This window comes from Bombus impatiens, unplaced genomic scaffold, assembly GCF_000188095.3.
Source record: "Bombus impatiens unplaced genomic scaffold, BIMP_2.2 scf_0491, whole genome shotgun sequence".
Classification (NCBI taxonomy): Eukaryota; Metazoa; Arthropoda; class Insecta; order Hymenoptera; family Apidae; genus Bombus; species Bombus impatiens.
Window position 1 is genome coordinate 640,259 of NT_176910.1, and position 19,688 is coordinate 659,946.

General features: G+C 34.7%; 2 protein-coding genes across 3 annotated transcripts; one reads left to right on the forward strand and one right to left on the reverse strand.

Annotated features, from left to right (window-relative positions):
- Positions 1-681: 681 nt before the first annotated feature.
- Positions 682-10,559, reverse strand: LOC100742433 (protein spaetzle 5). 2 transcript variants are annotated; one of them, XM_012387899.3, is made up of 7 exons: positions 9,804-10,559; positions 7,457-7,611; positions 2,648-2,737; positions 2,106-2,258; positions 1,855-2,016; positions 1,463-1,708; positions 682-1,294 (listed from the first exon to the last, which is right to left on the reverse strand). In XM_012387899.3, the coding sequence occupies exons 1-7, from the start codon at positions 9,831-9,833 to the stop codon at positions 1,123-1,125; spliced, it is 1,008 nt and encodes a 335-aa protein (XP_012243322.1). In that variant the 5' UTR covers positions 9,834-10,559; the 3' UTR covers positions 682-1,122. The 2 variants fall into 2 exon arrangements, with proteins under 2 accessions (XP_012243322.1, XP_012243323.1); XM_012387900.3 differs by lacking the exon at positions 9,804-10,559 and adding an exon at positions 8,720-9,290.
- Positions 10,560-12,235: 1,676 nt separating this feature from the next.
- On the forward strand, positions 12,236-18,372 carry LOC100741470 (manganese-transporting ATPase 13A1). Its single transcript, XM_012387897.3, has 18 exons — positions 12,236-12,499; positions 12,714-12,979; positions 13,058-13,286; positions 13,354-13,507; positions 13,685-13,834; positions 13,917-14,099; positions 14,161-14,298; positions 14,378-14,498; positions 14,571-14,725; positions 14,814-14,989; positions 15,062-15,301; positions 15,378-15,593; positions 15,674-15,863; positions 15,931-16,179; positions 16,262-16,598; positions 16,673-16,844; positions 16,927-17,070; positions 17,148-18,372. Exons 1-18 carry the CDS (start codon positions 12,236-12,238, stop codon positions 17,253-17,255), a joined length of 3,492 nt encoding a protein of 1,163 aa, XP_012243320.1. The 3' UTR covers positions 17,256-18,372.
- Positions 18,373-19,688: the final 1,316 nt, after the last annotated feature.

Here is a 19,688-nt window from a genome sequence, read left to right on the forward strand (position 1 = left end):
TCGGATTTCGCTACGTCTCTATCGAAGCAGAAGCGAGAGATTTGTCGTTCCTCGATCGACCACGAACCTGACTATTTTCATAGAAAAGGATCTTGGCAAATTTAACCATAGAAATATTCTTTTTTCTCTTACCGATTTTTTTCTAAATATCTGCGAGAATGCCGTATTATGTGTAAATGTCGAGAATGTTGGCCTTGAAGTAGCAACGCGTGCTGCACTTTAAGACCAGTTTCCAGGAGTTTGTTTCAAGCGACGATCGATGGCCCACGAACTGATGAATAAGTCAAGTGATTTTGTCGTACGAGATATAGCAGAGACTGCATTAATTATCGATGATAGCGATAGAAAGTGAAGGCGAATTAACAGCGAGTAACAGGTACGACTTCGCGAAGTTTGTACTTCAGGCGCTTTGAGTAACAATTTGAATTTCGAGACAAGTAGCGACACCTGTCGACGAATCAAAGCATTATCCCGTTTCATTATAACGTAGAAACGTTTTTTTTTTATTCTCCCACTGTTTTTATATGTTTTAATTAATTCTTAAGATTTATTCCCCCTTATTATAAAATCGCGATGAGTATCGATTAATTTATGTATACACGTGTTCATCTATATTACCAACTACAGAAAAATTCGCAAAAGATATCTCGTGAAGATCTATAAATATCCGAACTACTTAAGTGCTACTAAATTACTCGTATTAACATTATCTGAAGTGAAACGACTGAAATAAAATTAAAAATGTAGAAAATATAAAGGTCGTGTAACTAATTAATACGTAGAATTAATAATTTAAATTCATTTTCCTTTTTATGTAAACTGAAGCTCCTTCGATCTCCTTTAAGAATTTTCCTTCGAAATCCTTGATTATTCAATTATTTATACACGTACGAATCCATAAATCGCGCACTTCGAGAAGTTCTTGCTTCATTTTTTCATCCATTGGCTATCATGGCGGTCCAATATTCTTCTGCTTTTTAATACCAAAGTATGACAAAATAATTTGTCCCAAAAATTCATCACGAAGACTTTCGTAATACTGCATTTTTTGCTGACAAGGATATACAATTTAAGTTTGTCCACAAGTGAAATTTCTTCAGACTTCGTGATTCATTCCTGTTTTCAATAGTTTGCTATAATTTCACAGGCGCAGCCATGGGGGAACCAGAAAACGTCGGTGTACAACTGGTTTCCGCTTCCTTCCAATGCCACCAATCGCTTTTGGACATACTGTTGCTGACATCTACTGGTGTATCCCGCAGGAACGGAACAGATTCCGTTGCAAACATCCATCCTAAGGAAGATCAAAATATAATTTGAATTATCTTAGAATTTTATTGAATCGCAGTGAAATATACCATTGTCTGTCTTTCAATTCCAATTTAAATTTTCATATCTCAACAGGCATTTAAATTTTCGGATTCGAAACGTATCTAACAAAGTTATAAATAAATCTACTCACGTGCATTTCTCACTCTTCACTACCTGCGAATATTTCCGGTCGTTCTCTTGAAGATTCACCACGTACATCCAGTTCCCTTGGTTGTTCAGAGCCGCTCTCGGAGTGATATATTGCGTCTCCGTTGGGCAAAGTGGAATTGCATCGAGATTCGACTGCCTCTTGTTACGCGTCTTACTCAATTTGCTGTATTTCAATAACGGATTTTCGTAGGACGTACGTGGTGCAATTTTACTGCTCCTAGCGTATCTGAATAAATATGAATATAAACATATATACGCAATTATAACAAAATTTACAAAAATTATACCAGTTCAAATTTATACCAAAATTTACAGCATTACAATTTCACCAATATCGTTACAATCGAAAAATTCAATATTAAACGTGATCACCTGTTTGACCACCACGCTTGACCCTGTCCAAAGTTCAAAGTCTGTGGCTGAGCGTAAAAAGAACGATCCGGCGTGACTCTTTGCTCTGTAGGATGAAACTTGGCGGGCGCCGGTTCCTCGCGTAAAAACGGATTCCCTTGGGCCGGTGTCGTGTACCTGTAGCTATAAACAAGAGCACGAGTTACTCGTCCAACGGAAAACGGACAATTTAGTTGACAATTTGGTAGGCGCAAAATTAGCATCGAAATTACCCATTCTGCTGAGTGTCGTTCGTCGGGGTCCCGTAAATGAGCGGCGGCTGCCCTCGAACGGGATACTGAGGCGGTGGCAAGAATGGTAACGAGTGAAACTGACCCTCCCCGTGCGCCTGATAATCATATCCCTCGGAGTAATCCGGCACCGACCTTGAACAGAAGCACTCTGTCCTTGATCCATTCCTCGTTTAATATAGTTTAGGAACGATGCTGATATTTACATTAATTTTATAATATTATATTATGTATATATGTATTATTATTAGCATTGTAATTATTACACTTTAACTTACGTTTTAACTTGAACTTATCTCATTACGACTTTCTTATTGACTTTCTTTCGTCTCAATAGATACATTATAAAATTGCGTTCTAAATTTTTTATGGACGATTTATGTTATTACAGCATCTTTTTCTTGACATGAAAAACCTAGGATAACCTGCATTCTTTTTTGAAGGATAACGCAATGTACGTTGTTAGAAAAAGCTTGGGTAATTTCTGATCTATAAGTGGATACAATGAATACAGAGGTATATACCTGTAATCACCGAAGTCCTCTTTGGACTCGTCCTTTAACACAGAACTGAAGTCGAAGCTGCATTTGTCCACAAGAAATTTAATTAACTGTCTGCAATAGAAATCAAAGAAAGACAAAGTATTAATAAAAAAGAGAGAATGCAAAAGCGTAGGTTTTCAATTGCATCCTCGAAATGATCTTTGACCCGTGTCGCGCTACCAAGTGTCGCGTATGATTTCTTGACCTAACTTTTAATAGAATCGTTTCAGAAATGAATAAAAAATTGGTTATCTATCTCATGGATTATTCATGAATTCGCGGAAGCCGGGTTCCACGACCTGTGGTCGTTCTTCCTATATCTCGCAACTGTTTTCGAGCGAAATTAGAAAATTGGATAATTATATTCCTTCATATCTTCCTCTGCCATAGTATTCTCATTCTTCTTTAAAAAAAAAAAGAAAAGAAAGGTATAAAATTTTAATTTCTATTTTTCAAAGAGAAACTTCAGAAAAAGATTACATACATTAACGTCTCTCTCGAAACTTTCAAAAGCCTGTAAAAGACAAAAAAAAAAAAAAGAAAGGATAAACATAATTCGATGTTTCACGGTTCTTAAAATAAGTTGCTCTTCGTCGGTAAATTTTAAAGCATTCAATTGCAGAGAAGAAACAGGAGGAAAGGAAAGATTTCGATGTATACTTAAATCATTATCACGTCACGAGATAAGTAAAATATAAACGAATTGAAAAAGTCCAGCGACCCATAATGCCGCGCCAAGTGTTCATACAAACACGCGCATGAATTTCGTGCGTGGTCGAAGGCCCGCGAATCTTGGAACTTTCTCTACCGGTGAAAGACACCGGCTAGAAGATATGTCCCGATGTTTAATTCATGGTCCACGCCTAAAAGCTGTTTTCTCGCCGGCTGCATCTCGATCAGTGTCGTGGTGCTTCCACGAGCCCGGCCAACTTTCGAACGTGTGTGATTCGTCAATGGACGACGGAAATCGGGAGAGACAGAGATTGACCTCGAATCCCAACACAACGTTTTAACTTACAATCTCGATACCATCGTTGTATTTGACCAACGTAGTTTCCAACGTTTCTTCCATGTCGTTCATCCGTATTCTTCGAATTGTCGTTTGACAGGGGAGATGGTAAAAAAATGTTACGATTTTTTGTTTTTTTATATCCATAGTTTTTTATTTTTGTCTTTTGTATTACGCTTTCTTTTATATCTTCTATACACATTATATTTTTAGCTTTTCGTTATTCGATACTGTATTCTCCTCGATCGTATTGCATCGAGTAACTAAGTCGTTCGTCTTTCACAATGTTGTAAAAATTGTTTAAAAAAATGTAAAGATGCGTATGTATATCTAAATTTTTTTTTTTCTTATAAAAGATACGAGGAAACTTTTTTATTAGCGTGTCGTTTGCAGCAGGTAGGAGAGAAGTACTTGAGTCGATAGACGTCTTGTGGGGAAAAACTGAATCGGATGAAAATCCGCGAGAATTGGCGGGAAATAGCGGACAATGCGAGGTATTAACATTTCCTGTTATGCAGGCCGCATTACCACGCGTCTGCACACAATTGCAGCGGCATGCCGCCGTCGCGCCGCGCAGTCGAGAACTCGTTCATCAACGATAAACACCAGCAATCATCGTTTCCTTAAATCTTCCGTAATCTCTAGTGAGCGCACGTAAATACCAATTTGCTGTAATTGATCGCGTTCATTTATCCAGATTTATGAGACAGTGTATCGTGCTTGTATTGACACGATCGCGTTATCTAGAAACGGTATCGATCAACGATGATGAATGAAACGACGAAGACGAAAAATTGTATGGCAATTACGATATCAATGACAAGAGACGAAAAACCTTTTTAACATTCGTGTAACACATACATCGAAGTGGTTTAAGAAACACGCGACTTTCTAATTTAACAATTACCTAATATCTATAGAAATTCTGTAAATTACACAATGTAGTTTCAATAGAAAGTATTCAAAGTAACCGCTGTTCCTTGAATACGTATTTTGCATGTGTGCTGAAACAAGTCTGAAGCGTATAGGATTCCTTTCACGTCGTAACAAGCATCTTCGTTGACCGTTCAAGCTGGTCGACACTTGTCAATGCGATCAACACGCATTTTCGTTATTCTATGACACTTATTTGACATTTCTGTCTTCATAGGAAAAATAAATTCTCTAATCGTTCATTATTCGTCGATCGATATTCTCAGTGTACGATAAATTAATTTCTGAAAGTACAGAACAGAAGCACGAGCACGGAAATGGAAGCATCGTGACGAACATAGTATCCACAGCACTGTATGGAAATCCATAGCGATGACTAGCAACGATCGTTCACGTCGATAAATCTGTTACGTTCCACGGACAACCTCACAACGCATAGGTGGAACTTCGAATCGCTCCTAGTATCAATTCGATCCGTAACGGTTCCGATAATTATCTAGCAGGGCATGACCGCGTCAAGGCCACGGTCACGCTACGCTGATCGAGAAATAAAACGTATGGGAAAGACGTCGGTTTTTACGTAATCGTTTGTCGCTTTCGAATCGATCTGGCTCCGGCGCAAAAAAGAGGAAAGATCGTGAAAATGATACGAACGAATGAATTGTATATAATACGATGCTGCTTTCTGTTGTTCTACCTGTTTAGTTACTTTTCTAGTTAGCCTTTGCAATCTCGTTATTCCTCCTTTACCAATGACGTTTTTATCCGTTAACGAGCAATTTAAAAGCAGAAATAATCGAAAGAAACGATATGAACGATGGAAAATAGAAGGATACCGGTAGTTGACACATTTAATGAAGATACAAGATATAAAATAATCCTATCGATTATTGTAGTAAGTCTTCTGTACGTCTTTAGCGAAGCTCTTCTTCGTCACACTTCCTGTATCGACCAAACTGTTTACGATGGAACACGAGCGGAATAGAAGTCAGATGACGCAAGAACGCGACGATCTCCAGGATATCGTCGGGGTAATTTTAAGCAAGTTCACTATCCTGGAACTTTCCCTTCCTCAAATTCGTCTCGCCACGCACGAACAGCTGATTCGTATGCGGGAACGGTAACGGCCGACACGCCGGGAATATTAATAACGAGACGGTGAACCATATTTTTACAAATTCCGCAGACGCGAGACTTTTGGAAATTCGAGGAAACAGCTCAATCCACCCACGAAATTCTTTCTTTCGGCATTCGATACTGTCTTACATGATTTCAAAGTCTAACAATTTCATGTACATTTGCGGAAAAAACTAGCTGTCCTAGAAATCCGTTTCGCGTATCACAGCGTCCTTCCTTATTTTATTCGCCAATTATTTTTCCAATTATTTGTATCCTCAAAAAAAAAAAAGAGGAAAAAAAGAAAGGAAAAGACTAAGATCGTAAAAAAGAACTAGAAAAACATAATTAGATAACTAAGATTTGAAAGACACACAAGTTTCTTATCGAGTTTCTTATCAAACAGTCGTCAAGTATATCAAGTCATCTAATTTTTGCAGTTACTTTGATTCATACTGAGACTCTTCATTTTATATCTCACAAGGACTTGCTGCAAACTCAAGGAATCGGACGAGCTTCTTAGCGAGTCTCGCTCCTCGTGCGTCACGAATGATCCAATTTTTTCGATCGTTCCGCGCGATTAATTGACCGAGGATAAACGACAAATGACCAATACCATGGAATGATAATGTGCAATACTCGCGCAACTGTTAAGAGGCAGCATTATCATGCAAATACGATTATAGGCCTGACATCATAGATCTGCCATGCGGTATATCACGAACATAGTGTACGCGTAAGTAGCACACTACAACGACAGCTTTTTTCGCGAGTCTTGCAAAAACCCATCCGGCATCTGTGTTATGTCATTTGTTCGTCATTTTCGAAATCTATTGCTCACCAGCGAAAGAATGCCTTTATCATCTGAAAGAAGGTTGTCCGATGCATACATTTCAAGAATCGTTTTTAACGCGAAATAATTTTCAGTAGCTGTGTTTCTTTTTAATTTCTTAGAAAACCCTGTTTTAAGATAAATGTCCGTATATCTTGATCATTATCTTTTTAAAAACGCCTCTTTTAAGATGTATGCACATGTGCCTGCAGATGATGTAATTTATATTCAATAGGTACATAGTCTTCGACAGAATCTTTTCAAATGATGATCACCGTGATCTCTTAGTCTTTGATAATTATTCAACAACTAACGAAAGAAGATCATGAATGATTATCCTATTCCTTAAATTTACTGTAGTTTGAAAGTAACAGCGAAATAGGTAAGCGTTTAACCTTCGAACGATATAATAAAATGAGAAAGAATTGGAAATGAACGTTTCAGAGAATGATTATCGGTTTATTCTCCAGATTTTCTGCATTTTCAGTGTCGGATGCATACCCATAATTTTCTTTTTATAGAAAACAAATATTAATAATTGGCTTGAACCATGGCGTTTAACCTTCGAGCGGTACAATAAAACGAGAAAGAATTGAAAATGAACGTTTCAGAGAATGATTATCGGTTTATTCCCCAGATTTTCTGCATTTTCAATATCATAATTCTTTATAGAAAATAAATATTAATAATTGACTTTATGTATAATGATACTTCAATATGAAACTTATAACACTATATCTGTTAGTTTTCTCAAACTACATTCTTTGCAGGGTTAATATCTAATAAGTATTCAACATTCATCGAAAGCCTCTTAGGATATAAATCACGTTTTCCTGCGTATAGAAAACTCGTATCTAGCAATTGAGACTTCCTCTTTTATTAAACGAAATCGTCTTCTTACCGAGGATAATGATCGAGACTTTCACAGAACGTTTGTCCTGGCTTTGCGCAATTTGGTGTGTGCCCCGGAGGTGCAGGTACAAAAGGTTCGTATTGTGGTCGACCTGGACATCCGTACTCGAGGCAAGGCTCGCCATGAGCGTTCACCAAGGATACCTGAAACCAAATCGAGAATAACGTTCAAAGGGCCTTGATGAGACAATTAAAACAGCGATTAAGTGCAACGAGTTGGAGCGTACGAAACGTTTACCTTCTTTCATCGCAACGTAAATACATCGCCCGTAATGAATTAGAAGAGCATCTTCGTTGTACAATTCAAAGAAATATTTACTCGATATTCCGTATGAACGAATGAAAATACGTTCGCGAATGTGTTACAAAATACATAAAATCTTAATTTAGATTCTGCTATAGATTTGATTTAGATACGGCGGGAAGAACGATAGTGGTTAAAATATTTGCAATATTATCCATCTAATGAGAATAACGTTTCCACTGATGAAACAAGATCGTCGAGATACTAACGTAACTAGAACGTTATTTGTATAAAATTTCTATAAAGATTATTAGGAGAAATCTTCTACTCGGTTATTGCGGAACCCCGGTGATTCATGCTTCTCTGAAATGGTTCCATTGGCTCGCGGCGCTATATAAGGAATATTAAATCTACGCTCTCCTAGCTTTTATTAAAACTAAAAAAAAAAAGGAAAAAGGAAATATTATTAACGACCTATCTCGTCAGCGTTCGCAATTGTACAGACTTCAAATAATTTATCATGTTTGCGCAAAGAAAAAAAAGAAAGATCAAGTTCTTATTCACGAGCTTGTTTTCATTGCTGTAGAACCGCAGCCGGAAACTTTAAGGTTATCCGAATTATTTGCTTCAATCAGTGGACGCATTTAAACCTGATGTAATATTCTAGTATTGGGTTGGCAACTAAGTGATTGCGGATTTTGTCATTAGGTGGTAATAAACAAATTCCGCAATCACTTAGTTGTCAACCCAATAGAACGTTATTTAGGAGCTTTCTTATGCCACTTTCAATTGACTCATCGCATGGCACGGTTGGTGTCACTTTTTATCTATCTCCGAATCACCCTAAAAGTTCATATACCGCGAAGCAACTTTCGTTTCTATGATAATACAATTGGGACACAAATGTCTTATAAGAAGAAGAAAAGCAATTTTTGAATATCGTACATGTGCAACCCTGAGGAAAAAAAGTGGGTTAAATTATAGGTTATAAATGAAAATGGCACTTACTGTTTGAAACATTATTATCGTAATAAAATCACAGTATCCATACAGTTTCGATAAAGTTAGAATATTGAAATTTTCTCGTAATCAAGAATCATACATTGAAAGTAATTTTAATTTCGATCAACAAAAATGAATCATCCTGTATACTGTGATACTATGATAAGGCGTTTACACAATTATGGCCGTTTTATGATCATTTACACATATACTTAATCGTTCCTTTATTTTCACCGAAGTGTGCATCCGGTATTACAAAAAGCTTGAATTCAGCGGCAACTGACGCAATCTTACAAAACGTAGAGAATCTTACGCCAGATATTACGATACACGTCAGGCTTGAGTTTTACATTTCACTCGTAGCTTTCACGGTGTAAGAAACTAACTCGTTCTACGGATCCGAGCTAGCTACGATGTCTGACACAAAGTGGTCACGTGTGCGATCGTAAAATGCGTATTCACTTGTAAAATATTCGATTCGAAATTACTTTCATCTTCGATCGATCGATAAAAACGCGTAACGACGACTTTTGAAATCCGAGATTTTTACATTAGACATTTTTACAGCACAGGGAATTTATCTTTAGTTTTTAAACGTATTAAATTATATACATAATCTTTCTATGTTTAGTAAGACCTCTTCAAACGCGTCTCATACGTGATAAGTTTTGTATTGTAGCGAAATGAGGTTTAGGGCGATTCTTTATATCGGAACCGTTTCATTCACCGGCAGGCTAGAAAGTTACTCGTTATCCTTATCGTTTCTAACCACGTTGACTTTAAACCACGTACAGTAAAAGTTCCGCCTCGACCGTGAGACACATGCACACACGCTCGTGTGTTTAGAACTCGATTGTTCTACATCACTGCATCCGCTAAACCGACTGGAATAAACAAGCGAACCATATCGCACAAGTATCCTGTTCGTATTTTTTATTTTGATTATATGTTAATACGAGGCATACTTGATTAACCCCGGCTAAAATCAATAATTACCATATCTGTAATTTAGAATTACCACGGACATAGAAACTTGCGATACTCTAACTCTTTCTAATAACAAAAATAATAAAATCATGTTTCTACTTACGATCGTTAATAAGGAAAAGATCAATTTCATTTTCGAAGGTGTTAGAATAACGATGCTGGCCACCGTAACAGATTCAATTCGAAAACACTTCACCACGTTCAAACAATCGTATCACCACTTTCTTTCCTTTTTCTTTTTTCTCTTTCTTCTTCTTTTTACCGATCTGAACCACACCGCGAGTCCTTTCGCGAGGGCTGATATTCGATCAGAAGTCAAATCACATAATTATGACATTACGCGAGCCTCGCGGAACGGGATTACTACGACACGATAAACGATTATCCGTTCAGTGAAACACGTGCCGGTAACCGCGGATGCGCTTCGCAAGTTGGACGGATCGCGGAAACGCCGATGTGCAATCATCGAGTCATGCGTGGTGCGAGCGTTGACAAGTATCGTTGGCCGCGAAAAAATACGTCTCGCCGCGCGAGTGATTAATCTTCCGAAGAGAACAACTTGTTAAACATGAAATTTACTCGACTGAGCTACAGGACGAACATGAATCACTGAAACGCGATTAAAAGCTTATCAAAGCTAGTGAAATGTTCCTTCGTTCCGTATACGAAAATTTGATATCCTATTTAAGTCACGAGTAACTGCGATACAAGCACCACTGTATGACGATGGTCGAACTGTAGAGGACGAGTGTGACTGTCGATACCTTAGTCACCGCCACTGTCACTCGTATATATGTATTCCGTGGCGTTAGGTCCAGATTCCGTCGGGGTTTGTCCTGTGCGATTTTACGCGCGGCGATCTTACCTAGCAACGTGGGTAACTCGGTGTACCGATACCCATACTCGCGCTCGTACCCCTTCCTCTTGCACGCGTGCACGAGTTCCGATCGAGCAACCATGGGTGGGATATAGTTGCACTTTGCTAACTGACCGAGGTTTTGCCTTGCTAACTCGCCCTCCGTATCCCCACCACTTGGAAATGTCCCTGCTCACCTAAACTAAAAACCAGTCGTTATATCTTTCTTTTCGATTGTTTCGATAGTGGACGTTTAATTCTTTTACTTTTATCTTTTTTAACATTGGAAATGGCAGGATAAACAAAATACCGAGCAATTGTTCGTTTTTCATATTTTATTAATTTGCAATTTTAAGATCATTTTTCAGATGTAAAAAAGTTTACTAATTACTTTACTTCAATTCTACGAAACGGTTCTGGTATGGATCTTTCCTTGCTAACTGGGTAGATTCGTTCGCGACTAGCGGCCAATTACCAAAGCACTACCGTACTTTCACTGGTGTCCGTGTTCCCTAGTGTTCCTCGTTCGACCTTACACGTTGACAGAGATCGTGTCGCTAGAACGGGATCAATGAAATTGCGTAAAGAGACGAAGGTCGACTTCTTAATAGCTTTGCTTTTATCTCTGTATTGACGACGTGAGAGTCGAGTCTAGTTTTATACACGATTTCTTTGTATGACGAAGCTAAAGAATAGCTTTAATAACAATGTGTTTTTCGTTTGACATACATTGAATGACTGGATGAAGAAGGATAAAAATTGATTTACGATAAGAAAGTATTTGCTTTAAGGCAATGTCTTTAAAGAGAATATTCTTTACAATCTGATTCTATTGTCGTTTCCATTTATACTATACGAAACGTCTTTTTATGTCTTTTTTTGACAATATCATCGTCGGTTATAAGTTAAAGATAACATTCCGAATTTTGTTAAATTTCCGAAATTTGAAAGCGAAGCGCTAGTTTTGAAATGAAATATTCTGTCACGCGCGCTTTGTCGAATATGTAACAGTGCCATCTAGGTATACTATCAAGAACTTAATATTAATTTGATAATATTTCCATGAGTTTATTCACCTATGGTTGAAATATAGTACTGTAATTGAAATTACTTAAACGATCTTAAAATTAATATTTTAAGAGCATCTTAAAATAATTAAAAAATTCAATCACTATCGCCAAAATTCAAAGACCACTATCTCATCTATATTATATACTGCAAATATCAAAGTTAAAATCTAACGTTTCAAATGTCATGATTAACGCAATGATTAATGGATTTTCGTGGGAGTAATGAATTATGACAAATGAATCTTAATTCGTAGAGCTTGAGTACGTGATGTATGAAAGTAATCTTATCGGAAAAAAGAAGAATAGTTCAAAGTATGGCCACAAGATGCCACGAAAGTGATCCGCATAAAACTCATTTTTGTCTTGTTATCATAAATTGGTATATACATATATAGTGGACTGTGGAAAGGTGCGAAAGGTGAGAGGGGTAAACATAATTTCAGCAGACCAACCACCTTTTGTACGGGTCAGTTGCTATGTATACGTTTTGCTGTGTGAGTTTGTTCTGTTCGTGTTATTGAATTTGATGTGAAAGGAACTAGAACCTCTCGATACTAAAGATCATATACGCTCCTGTTACGGCATAAGCAGCATAGCGTAATCATAGCCATGGCGATTGCTTCGTCGCGAGTAGACGAACTTGTACAAACTGTTACTCTTCATAATCCTCGAAAATTGCTATTTACGGGCTACGTTCTGCCCTCTGTGATATTACACGCTGTGTGGATTTATAGTTGGATTTTTGTCTATGGAATTGACGAATATTATGATGCGGGTTTAGTGGGTATTGCAGCTATCGGTGTACTACAAATTTTCATATGTTTGTGTTGCCAGTGGTCAGTGCATATACACACTTTCCTTAATTGTAGCTCGGTGAGTTGACAATCGTTTACCGTAAGGAACAATATATGCTAATTAAATAATTCGCACGTGTAAGTTACGTTGTCCAATATGTTTTGTTAACGTGGCAGCCATTCGAACCGGCCTTCTGATCGTACGAATCATATGGCTGATTGGCGGGAAATTTTAAATTATTAAAATGTAGCATTTGTGGTTTTACGAATACGGTCATTTGAAATTTTTTCAGGAAAAAGATCCGTATAAAGCGAAAATAGCAAAAGTAGTGCCTACTCCCAACAATGGAAGTTCAGAGCTTGTTAAACTACATCATTCTGAACAACATGAGCCGTGGTTCATATTTCAAAAAACCAAATACTATTGGAATTCGCATGAAAAAAGTTTCGAAGGCCTTCATTTTCCAATTAATCACTCTATCAAACATTATTGCGAATGGAGAGGATACTTGGATGAGAAAGATATTGCAGCAGCAGAAGAAAAATATGGGAAGAATAAGTAAATATATCTTTTTATATGTACTGTTGGAGAATTACATAAATTGCTTTATTTACTTTTTTCATTACTTTCACATAGGCTGGATATGGTGGTACCAGAATTTAGAGAACTATTTAAAGAAAGAGCAATTGCACCATTCTTTGTTTTTCAATTATTTTGTGTAACATTATGGTGTTTCGATAAATATTGGTATTATAGTATCTTTACATTAATTATGCTTATTATGTTTGAGTGCACACTTGTGCAACAACAACTCCGAAATATGGCTGAAATTAGGAAAATGGGAAATAAGCCATATACTATAATGGTTAGTAAACATCATAAGTAAATAAAATATGTTCCAAATATTTCCAATAAAATTGCTTTCATCAAAGGTCTACAGGAATAGACGGTGGCATTCCATGTTTACTGACCAACTAGTTCCTGGTGATATTGTATCCATAACAAGATCTCAAAATGATAATCTAGTGCCATGTGATATGTTACTTTTAAGAGGACCTTGTGTTGTTGATGAGAGTATGTTAACAGGTAAGTCATTAGGAAGAATCACTCCTAACACTGTTTGAGTCTTTTGAGTAGAAGCTGTGTCCATAAGGAATTTCTTTTTTAAAAAGGCTGTGAAAGCTTCGACTTTCTCCTTAGGAAGAATATTAATTTATGGTTAGTGTATTATATATTTTACATTCGTCCATTATGAATAAATAGGGGAATCAGTTCCTCAAATGAAAGAGCCCATAGAAGAAATTGATGGAAATAGACAGTTGGATATAGAAACTGATAAGCTTCACATACTTTTTGGGGGCACGAAAGTTGTACAACATACTCCACCAAGTAAAAGTGTATCTGGCCTTAAAGGTATCTAAACAGTAAATAATAAATTACTATATTTTAATATCATGTATATTTTGTATTTATACATATATATTAAAAATTTTAGCTACTGATAATGGCTGCGTGGCCTATGTTTTACGTACTGGCTTTTCAACGTCGCAAGGAAAACTTTTGAGGACAATATTATTTGGAGTCAAATGTGTTACTGCTAACAACTTGGAAACGTTTGGTTTTATCCTATTTTTGCTAGTTTTTGCGATTGCTGCAGCATCATATGTCTGGATTAAAGGTATATAACATATTAAAAAGAATAAAGCTGTATTTCTATACTAATAATTTATTAATTACAGGAAGTGAAGATCCTACAAGAAATAGATACAAATTGTTCTTGGAATGTACACTTATTCTTACATCAGTTGTTCCTCCAGAATTGCCTATTGAGTTATCATTAGCCGTTAATACTTCATTATTGGCCTTATCAAAACTAGGTATTTATAAAGTGAAGATGAATGAAGATGATATTCAGTTCTATATTTTTTAATACAATAATATATAATTTCTGTATAGGTGTATTTTGTACTGAACCTTTTAGAATTCCATTTGCTGGAAAGGTTCAAATATGTTGCTTTGATAAAACTGGTACTCTAACTAGTGATAATTTAGTCGTCGAAGGTATAGCGGGGATTGAGTAAGAATCAAATAAGTTTCAAAATATTTTCAAATGTAAATACTTATATTAAGATATTGTTCATTATTTTAGAGGAAAACCAGATGTTATGCAGCTTTCTGATGCACCTATAGAAAGTATTCAAGTACTCGCAACGTGCCATTCTCTTGTACAATTAGACGACGGAATTGTTGGAGATCCCCTTGAGAAAGCTACGCTGAAAGCTATTAAATGGAATCTTACAAAAAGTATACTTCTATTTATTGATATTCTTATTCTTATTATATTTTATTTTTTCTTTTTTGACGATGTTGTAACAATTTCAATTTATTTAAGCTGATTCTATGATACCAAGAAAAGGACAATCGCCTGTCTTAAAAATCGTACAAAGACATCACTTTTCTTCCGCGTTAAAGCGAATGTCAGTCGTAGCAGGATACACAATGCCAGGATCATCAGAAATCAATTACATGACCACTGTGAAAGGTGCTCCTGAAATTATTAAGGACATGGTGCGTGGTAAATCGCAAGTAATTTCTTTTCCTCTCACAATGTGTTGTAAATATTTTAATTTTTTCTTCCAGTTGTTATCTATACCAGATAATTATGAATCAACGTATTTGTCACTTTCGCGTCGCGGAGCAAGAGTATTAGCTTTAGGATATCGAAAACTTCCTGGACCTCTATCTTCGCAAGATTTAAGGGAATTAACACGAGAAGACTTAGAAAAGAATCTCATTTTTGCTGGATTTGTAATCATAAGTTGTCCACTTAAACCTGATTCTAAAGCTGTTATTAAGGAAATCGTGAATGCTTCACATTCGGTAGCTCTTTCAACAATTTAATTTTATTTCTAATTATTCCATTTATAAATTATGCAAATTCATGTCGCTTTTACAGGTTGTTATGATTACTGGTGATAATCCTTTAACAGCATGTCACGTTAGTCGCGAATTACATTTTACAAAGAAACCAGTTACGCTTATATTAACTGCAGCTGATGGAAAGTGGATATGGGAAAGCGTGGATAGAAAAATAAACTTACCTTTGGAAACGAAGAATATTTCTCGGAATAATGAAATTTGGCGAGAATACACTCTTTGTGTAACGGGAGAAGTAAGTTATAAAAAGATATAAAATACATACTCATACTATAAAATACAATGTACATTAGATTTATAAGATACAATTTTTAGGGTTTAACATATTTAAAAGATAACGAACGAGATCTACTTCGTAAATTGTTACCACACATCGTAATTTTTGCAAGATGTGAACCAAAACAAAAAGAATTTATAATTGTCTCGTTGCAAAATTTAGGATATACAACGTTGATGTGCGGAGACGGCACTAATGATGTTGGTGCTTTGAAACATGCTCAAGTGGGTTAGTAAAAGCTTATTAAATTTATATATAAAATAAATCATACATATTAATTACTTAATTTATTCAGGTGTCGCCATTTTATCAAGCCAACCTGAAAGAGTATCTGCCGAAAAGCAAGATAATGTAAAGAACGAACATACCGTCTCAAATTCAGCAATAACAAATGGTCCAAGAAACAATCCGAGAGTTTCTGCTAATACCAAGGCGAGAATACAAAAGATATTAAAAGAACTCGAAGAACAATCTGTTATAGTTAAGTTAGGAGATGCTTCAATTGCCGCACCTTTTACAAGCAAAATGTCATCAATTCAATGCAGTAGGTTCTGTTGTATATGATTTATAACAGTTCAAAGATATGATAATATATTAATGTTATGTTAATATTTGTTTTATTATAGTATGCCATGTTATTAAGCAAGGTCGATGCACCCTGGTTACCACCTTGCAGATGTTCAAAATTTTAGCACTTAATGCATTAGGGCTTGCATACAGCCAATCTGTTCTTTATTTAGGTGGAATAAAATTCAGTGATGCACAAGCTACCTTACAGGGTGTTTTATTGGCCACTTGCTTTTTATTCATATCAAGATCAAAGCCATTAAAAACATTGTCTAAACAGAGGCCTCTTCCGAACATTTTTAACTTATACACGATTGCTACCGTACTCCTTCAATTTGCAGTACATTTTATCTCTCTTGTCTATTTGGTTAAGGAAGCTACTTTATTATCTCCAAAGTAAGTAAAACGATTAAAAGATTATGTGTACAATGATACTTGAATTAATATTAATTTTGTTCCAATTTAACCAGGAGTGAAAAATTAGCAGCAATACTAGCTCCAAGTAATTCATCTAATGGAAGTACGGCTTTGAATATGAACTTGACTGACGAAGAAGAATTGTTTGAACCCAATCTATTAAACAGTACAGTTTATATTATTGCCATGGCGATTCAAATTTCTACTTTTGCAATTAATTATCGGGTAAAGTGCTTTGATAAATAAAATATTTATTAATGAAGACTTTATGTATTTTATTTTAATTTAACATAATTTTATAATACAGGGTCATCCATACATGGAGAGTTTGTTACAAAATAAATCTTTACTATACAGCCTTATAGGCAATGCTACTGTTATATTGGGATTAGCATGTGGATTTTTACCCGATTTGGCAGCACAATTTGAAATTGTGGATTTCCCAAGTGATGTAAGTTTATGCAAGGAAAATGTAATATTTTTCATATTTGTATAAATATTAATTTTTTAAACATTTTCTGCTTCTAGTTTCGAAGTCTTTTAGTTCAAGTTTTAATAGCTGACTTTGTCCTTGCATATATAGTTGATAGAGCCTGTTTATGGCTTTTTGGAGAAGGAAGACATCAAAAACTGTGATTAGTACACAATTTCTATACTCAACTTTTAACTCCAAAAGTGCGAAAAATTGAATATACAACTTTGTTTTCTTGTTTCACAACAAACGAATGTTATCTTGATTTATTAATATCTTTCTACTTCATGAATTATATTACGATTCATACATGGAATACAATGCTTTTAAAAATCTGACCAATAATAATTGAGAAGTTATTACTTAAAAACACTCATATTGTTTAAGAATTTGCGAATAATTCTTTGTGGAACAAGAAAAATCAACGTATATATACTTATGTGTGTATATAAGTATGTGGTATGTATGTTTTAATGAATGTAATTATTGCTATACAATGTGAAATAGTAAAAAGAGCATGCAATGTGAGTGTGTACAAATGATAAGTAAATAATACATAATGTCATAAGTATTACATATATCATTGTTTAAAAGCAATGTAAGTGTACCTTGAGAACCTGATTTATGGAAATTTATAAAAGAGATTCCTGTATTGTACCACAAACGTATAAAAAACTGACTTTGAATAGTGTGTAAAAAAAAATAATTGCATACTAGTAGAAGTTTGAAATTGATGGTGGAATTTCACACATACAATGATATGACTGATTATATGCTGGATTATGCCAGCAAAAACTGTTATGTTGTAATTTTACAATTTTGTACAATTAACATGTCTGTTTTAAAATAATTATTTTCACTAACATCGTAAGATATGCACATGATTCATCAATGTTTAAGCTAACTCAACAGTAAATGTTGTCAGCAGTTATACTTAAATTTCAGGGTTTGTATCTTTTCTTTACTTTTATACTATTTTCATGTATAATAGAATCAAATTTAGAGGAGCTACTAATAGGAAGAATAGATTTTTAATTCCAACATTCCAATTTTTTTTCTATCATATATTTAGGAGGATAAGTAGAATATAAATAAATGGAATTGTACATGGCTTTGTCTACTAAAAATATTTGTGTCCCTCTTTGGTTGACAAATAATGTGTACACACTGAAATATTGGGTGTGGTTAATGAATGTGTATACCTTGGTTAATAATAATATCCTTACAGCAATTAAATACAACAGAATAAACTTTACGTTATAGGAAATATTCAAAATTCAACAGTATGTGTTTTTGCGAAAAAACGGTATGCGAATTTTTAAAGCTTTATATCAAAAATCCTGCAAGCTGACTGTATATTGTTGCCTTGTAATTATCTATAATGAGAATGGTAAAATACAGTCAGTATAAAAATTATTTGTAAAATACTAAACTTTAACAAAATTATTGCAGAACATCGTTTAGTAACAAAATTTTAACAAATAAAAATTTATGCATATTCTTCCAAGTTTCCAGAATAATTTTAAAAGAAAAAGAAATGCGATACCTATTTGTTTTGTGAAAATATTAATAAATATCTTGCAAATGGTAAAAATATATGCGTAAGAAGTATTCGTACAGTTACCGTTTCACAGGATAAAATATACATAGATATTTAAAAACATAATCTGCGTCAAACTGCAGAAAAACTGGGTTTAAAAGACAATATCATTTTGATGCAAGGTAACGATCATAACGTTATAAGCACAATGTTACTAATACGCGAGAGTGGATCTTGTATGATGTTCGGAAACACATAGAAATATCTCCACAATCGTAATATAGATATTATTGAAAATATATGGAATACCTGAAACTGAAATAGCTTAAAGAGAGCTCTTTTAGAAGAGTGGAGAAATATTTCGAGTAGAATACTCATCAATTTGATAAATTTAATGCCTCGACTACTTCAAGTTATAATAAAATCAAAAAAGACCCAACTAAATATTAAAATAATTAAACCTAGTAATTTCATCTTCTGGATATTAGGTAAGTCTTATTAGTTTTTCCTATTAAATTGTAACTACGAATGCGTACTTATTACGCATATATTTTTGCCAGTTTTTAGATATTTGCTAATATTTTCACAAAGGATATAGATATCCCATCTTTTTTTATGAAAATTATTCTGCAGACTTGTAAGAATATGGACATATTCTTTATTTGTTAAAATTTTGTTAATAAACGATATTCTACAATATTTTTTTTATTTGTTGAAATTAGATACTGTACGAATATTTTTTACACTGATCGTAATTTGCTGTAAACACTTATTTCTGTTTTATTCTACATCTTATATACTTATCTACCTTACATCATTAACCAATGATGTGCAGGAACATACGCATAGATCTATCATGTCTCAATTGAGCAAAAAAGCAACAGGATACGCGAGTAGGTTAAACCATATTTATTAAGAAGGAGAATATTTATTTACATCCATGATTAGTATATTTATGAGATTATTATTTTAATTTCAAATTGTGGAAGTTTATATTCTTAATTGATATTCCTTTATTAAAATTTGAAGTGACATAAGAATATTTTCATGATTATTC

Coding starts and splice junctions, on each gene's coding strand:
- LOC100742433 (XM_012387899.3), bottom strand. CDS start 9,833: ATGAAATTGATCTTTTCCTTATTAACGATC. Junction 7,612..9,803: donor TCTTTTCCTTATTAACGATC/GTAAGTAGAAAC, acceptor ATTTGGTTTCAG/GTATCCTTGGTGAACGCTCA. Junction 2,259..2,647: donor GAGGACTTCGGTGATTACAG/GTATATACCTCT, acceptor CTTCTGTTCAAG/GTCGGTGCCGGATTACTCCG.
- LOC100741470 (XM_012387897.3), top strand. CDS start 12,236: ATGGCGATTGCTTCGTCGCGAGTAGACGAACTTGTACAAACTGTTACT. Junction 13,287..13,353: donor ATAAGCCATATACTATAATG/GTTAGTAAACAT, acceptor CTTTCATCAAAG/GTCTACAGGAATAGACGGTG. Junction 13,508..13,684: donor TGATGAGAGTATGTTAACAG/GTAAGTCATTAG, acceptor ATGAATAAATAG/GGGAATCAGTTCCTCAAATG.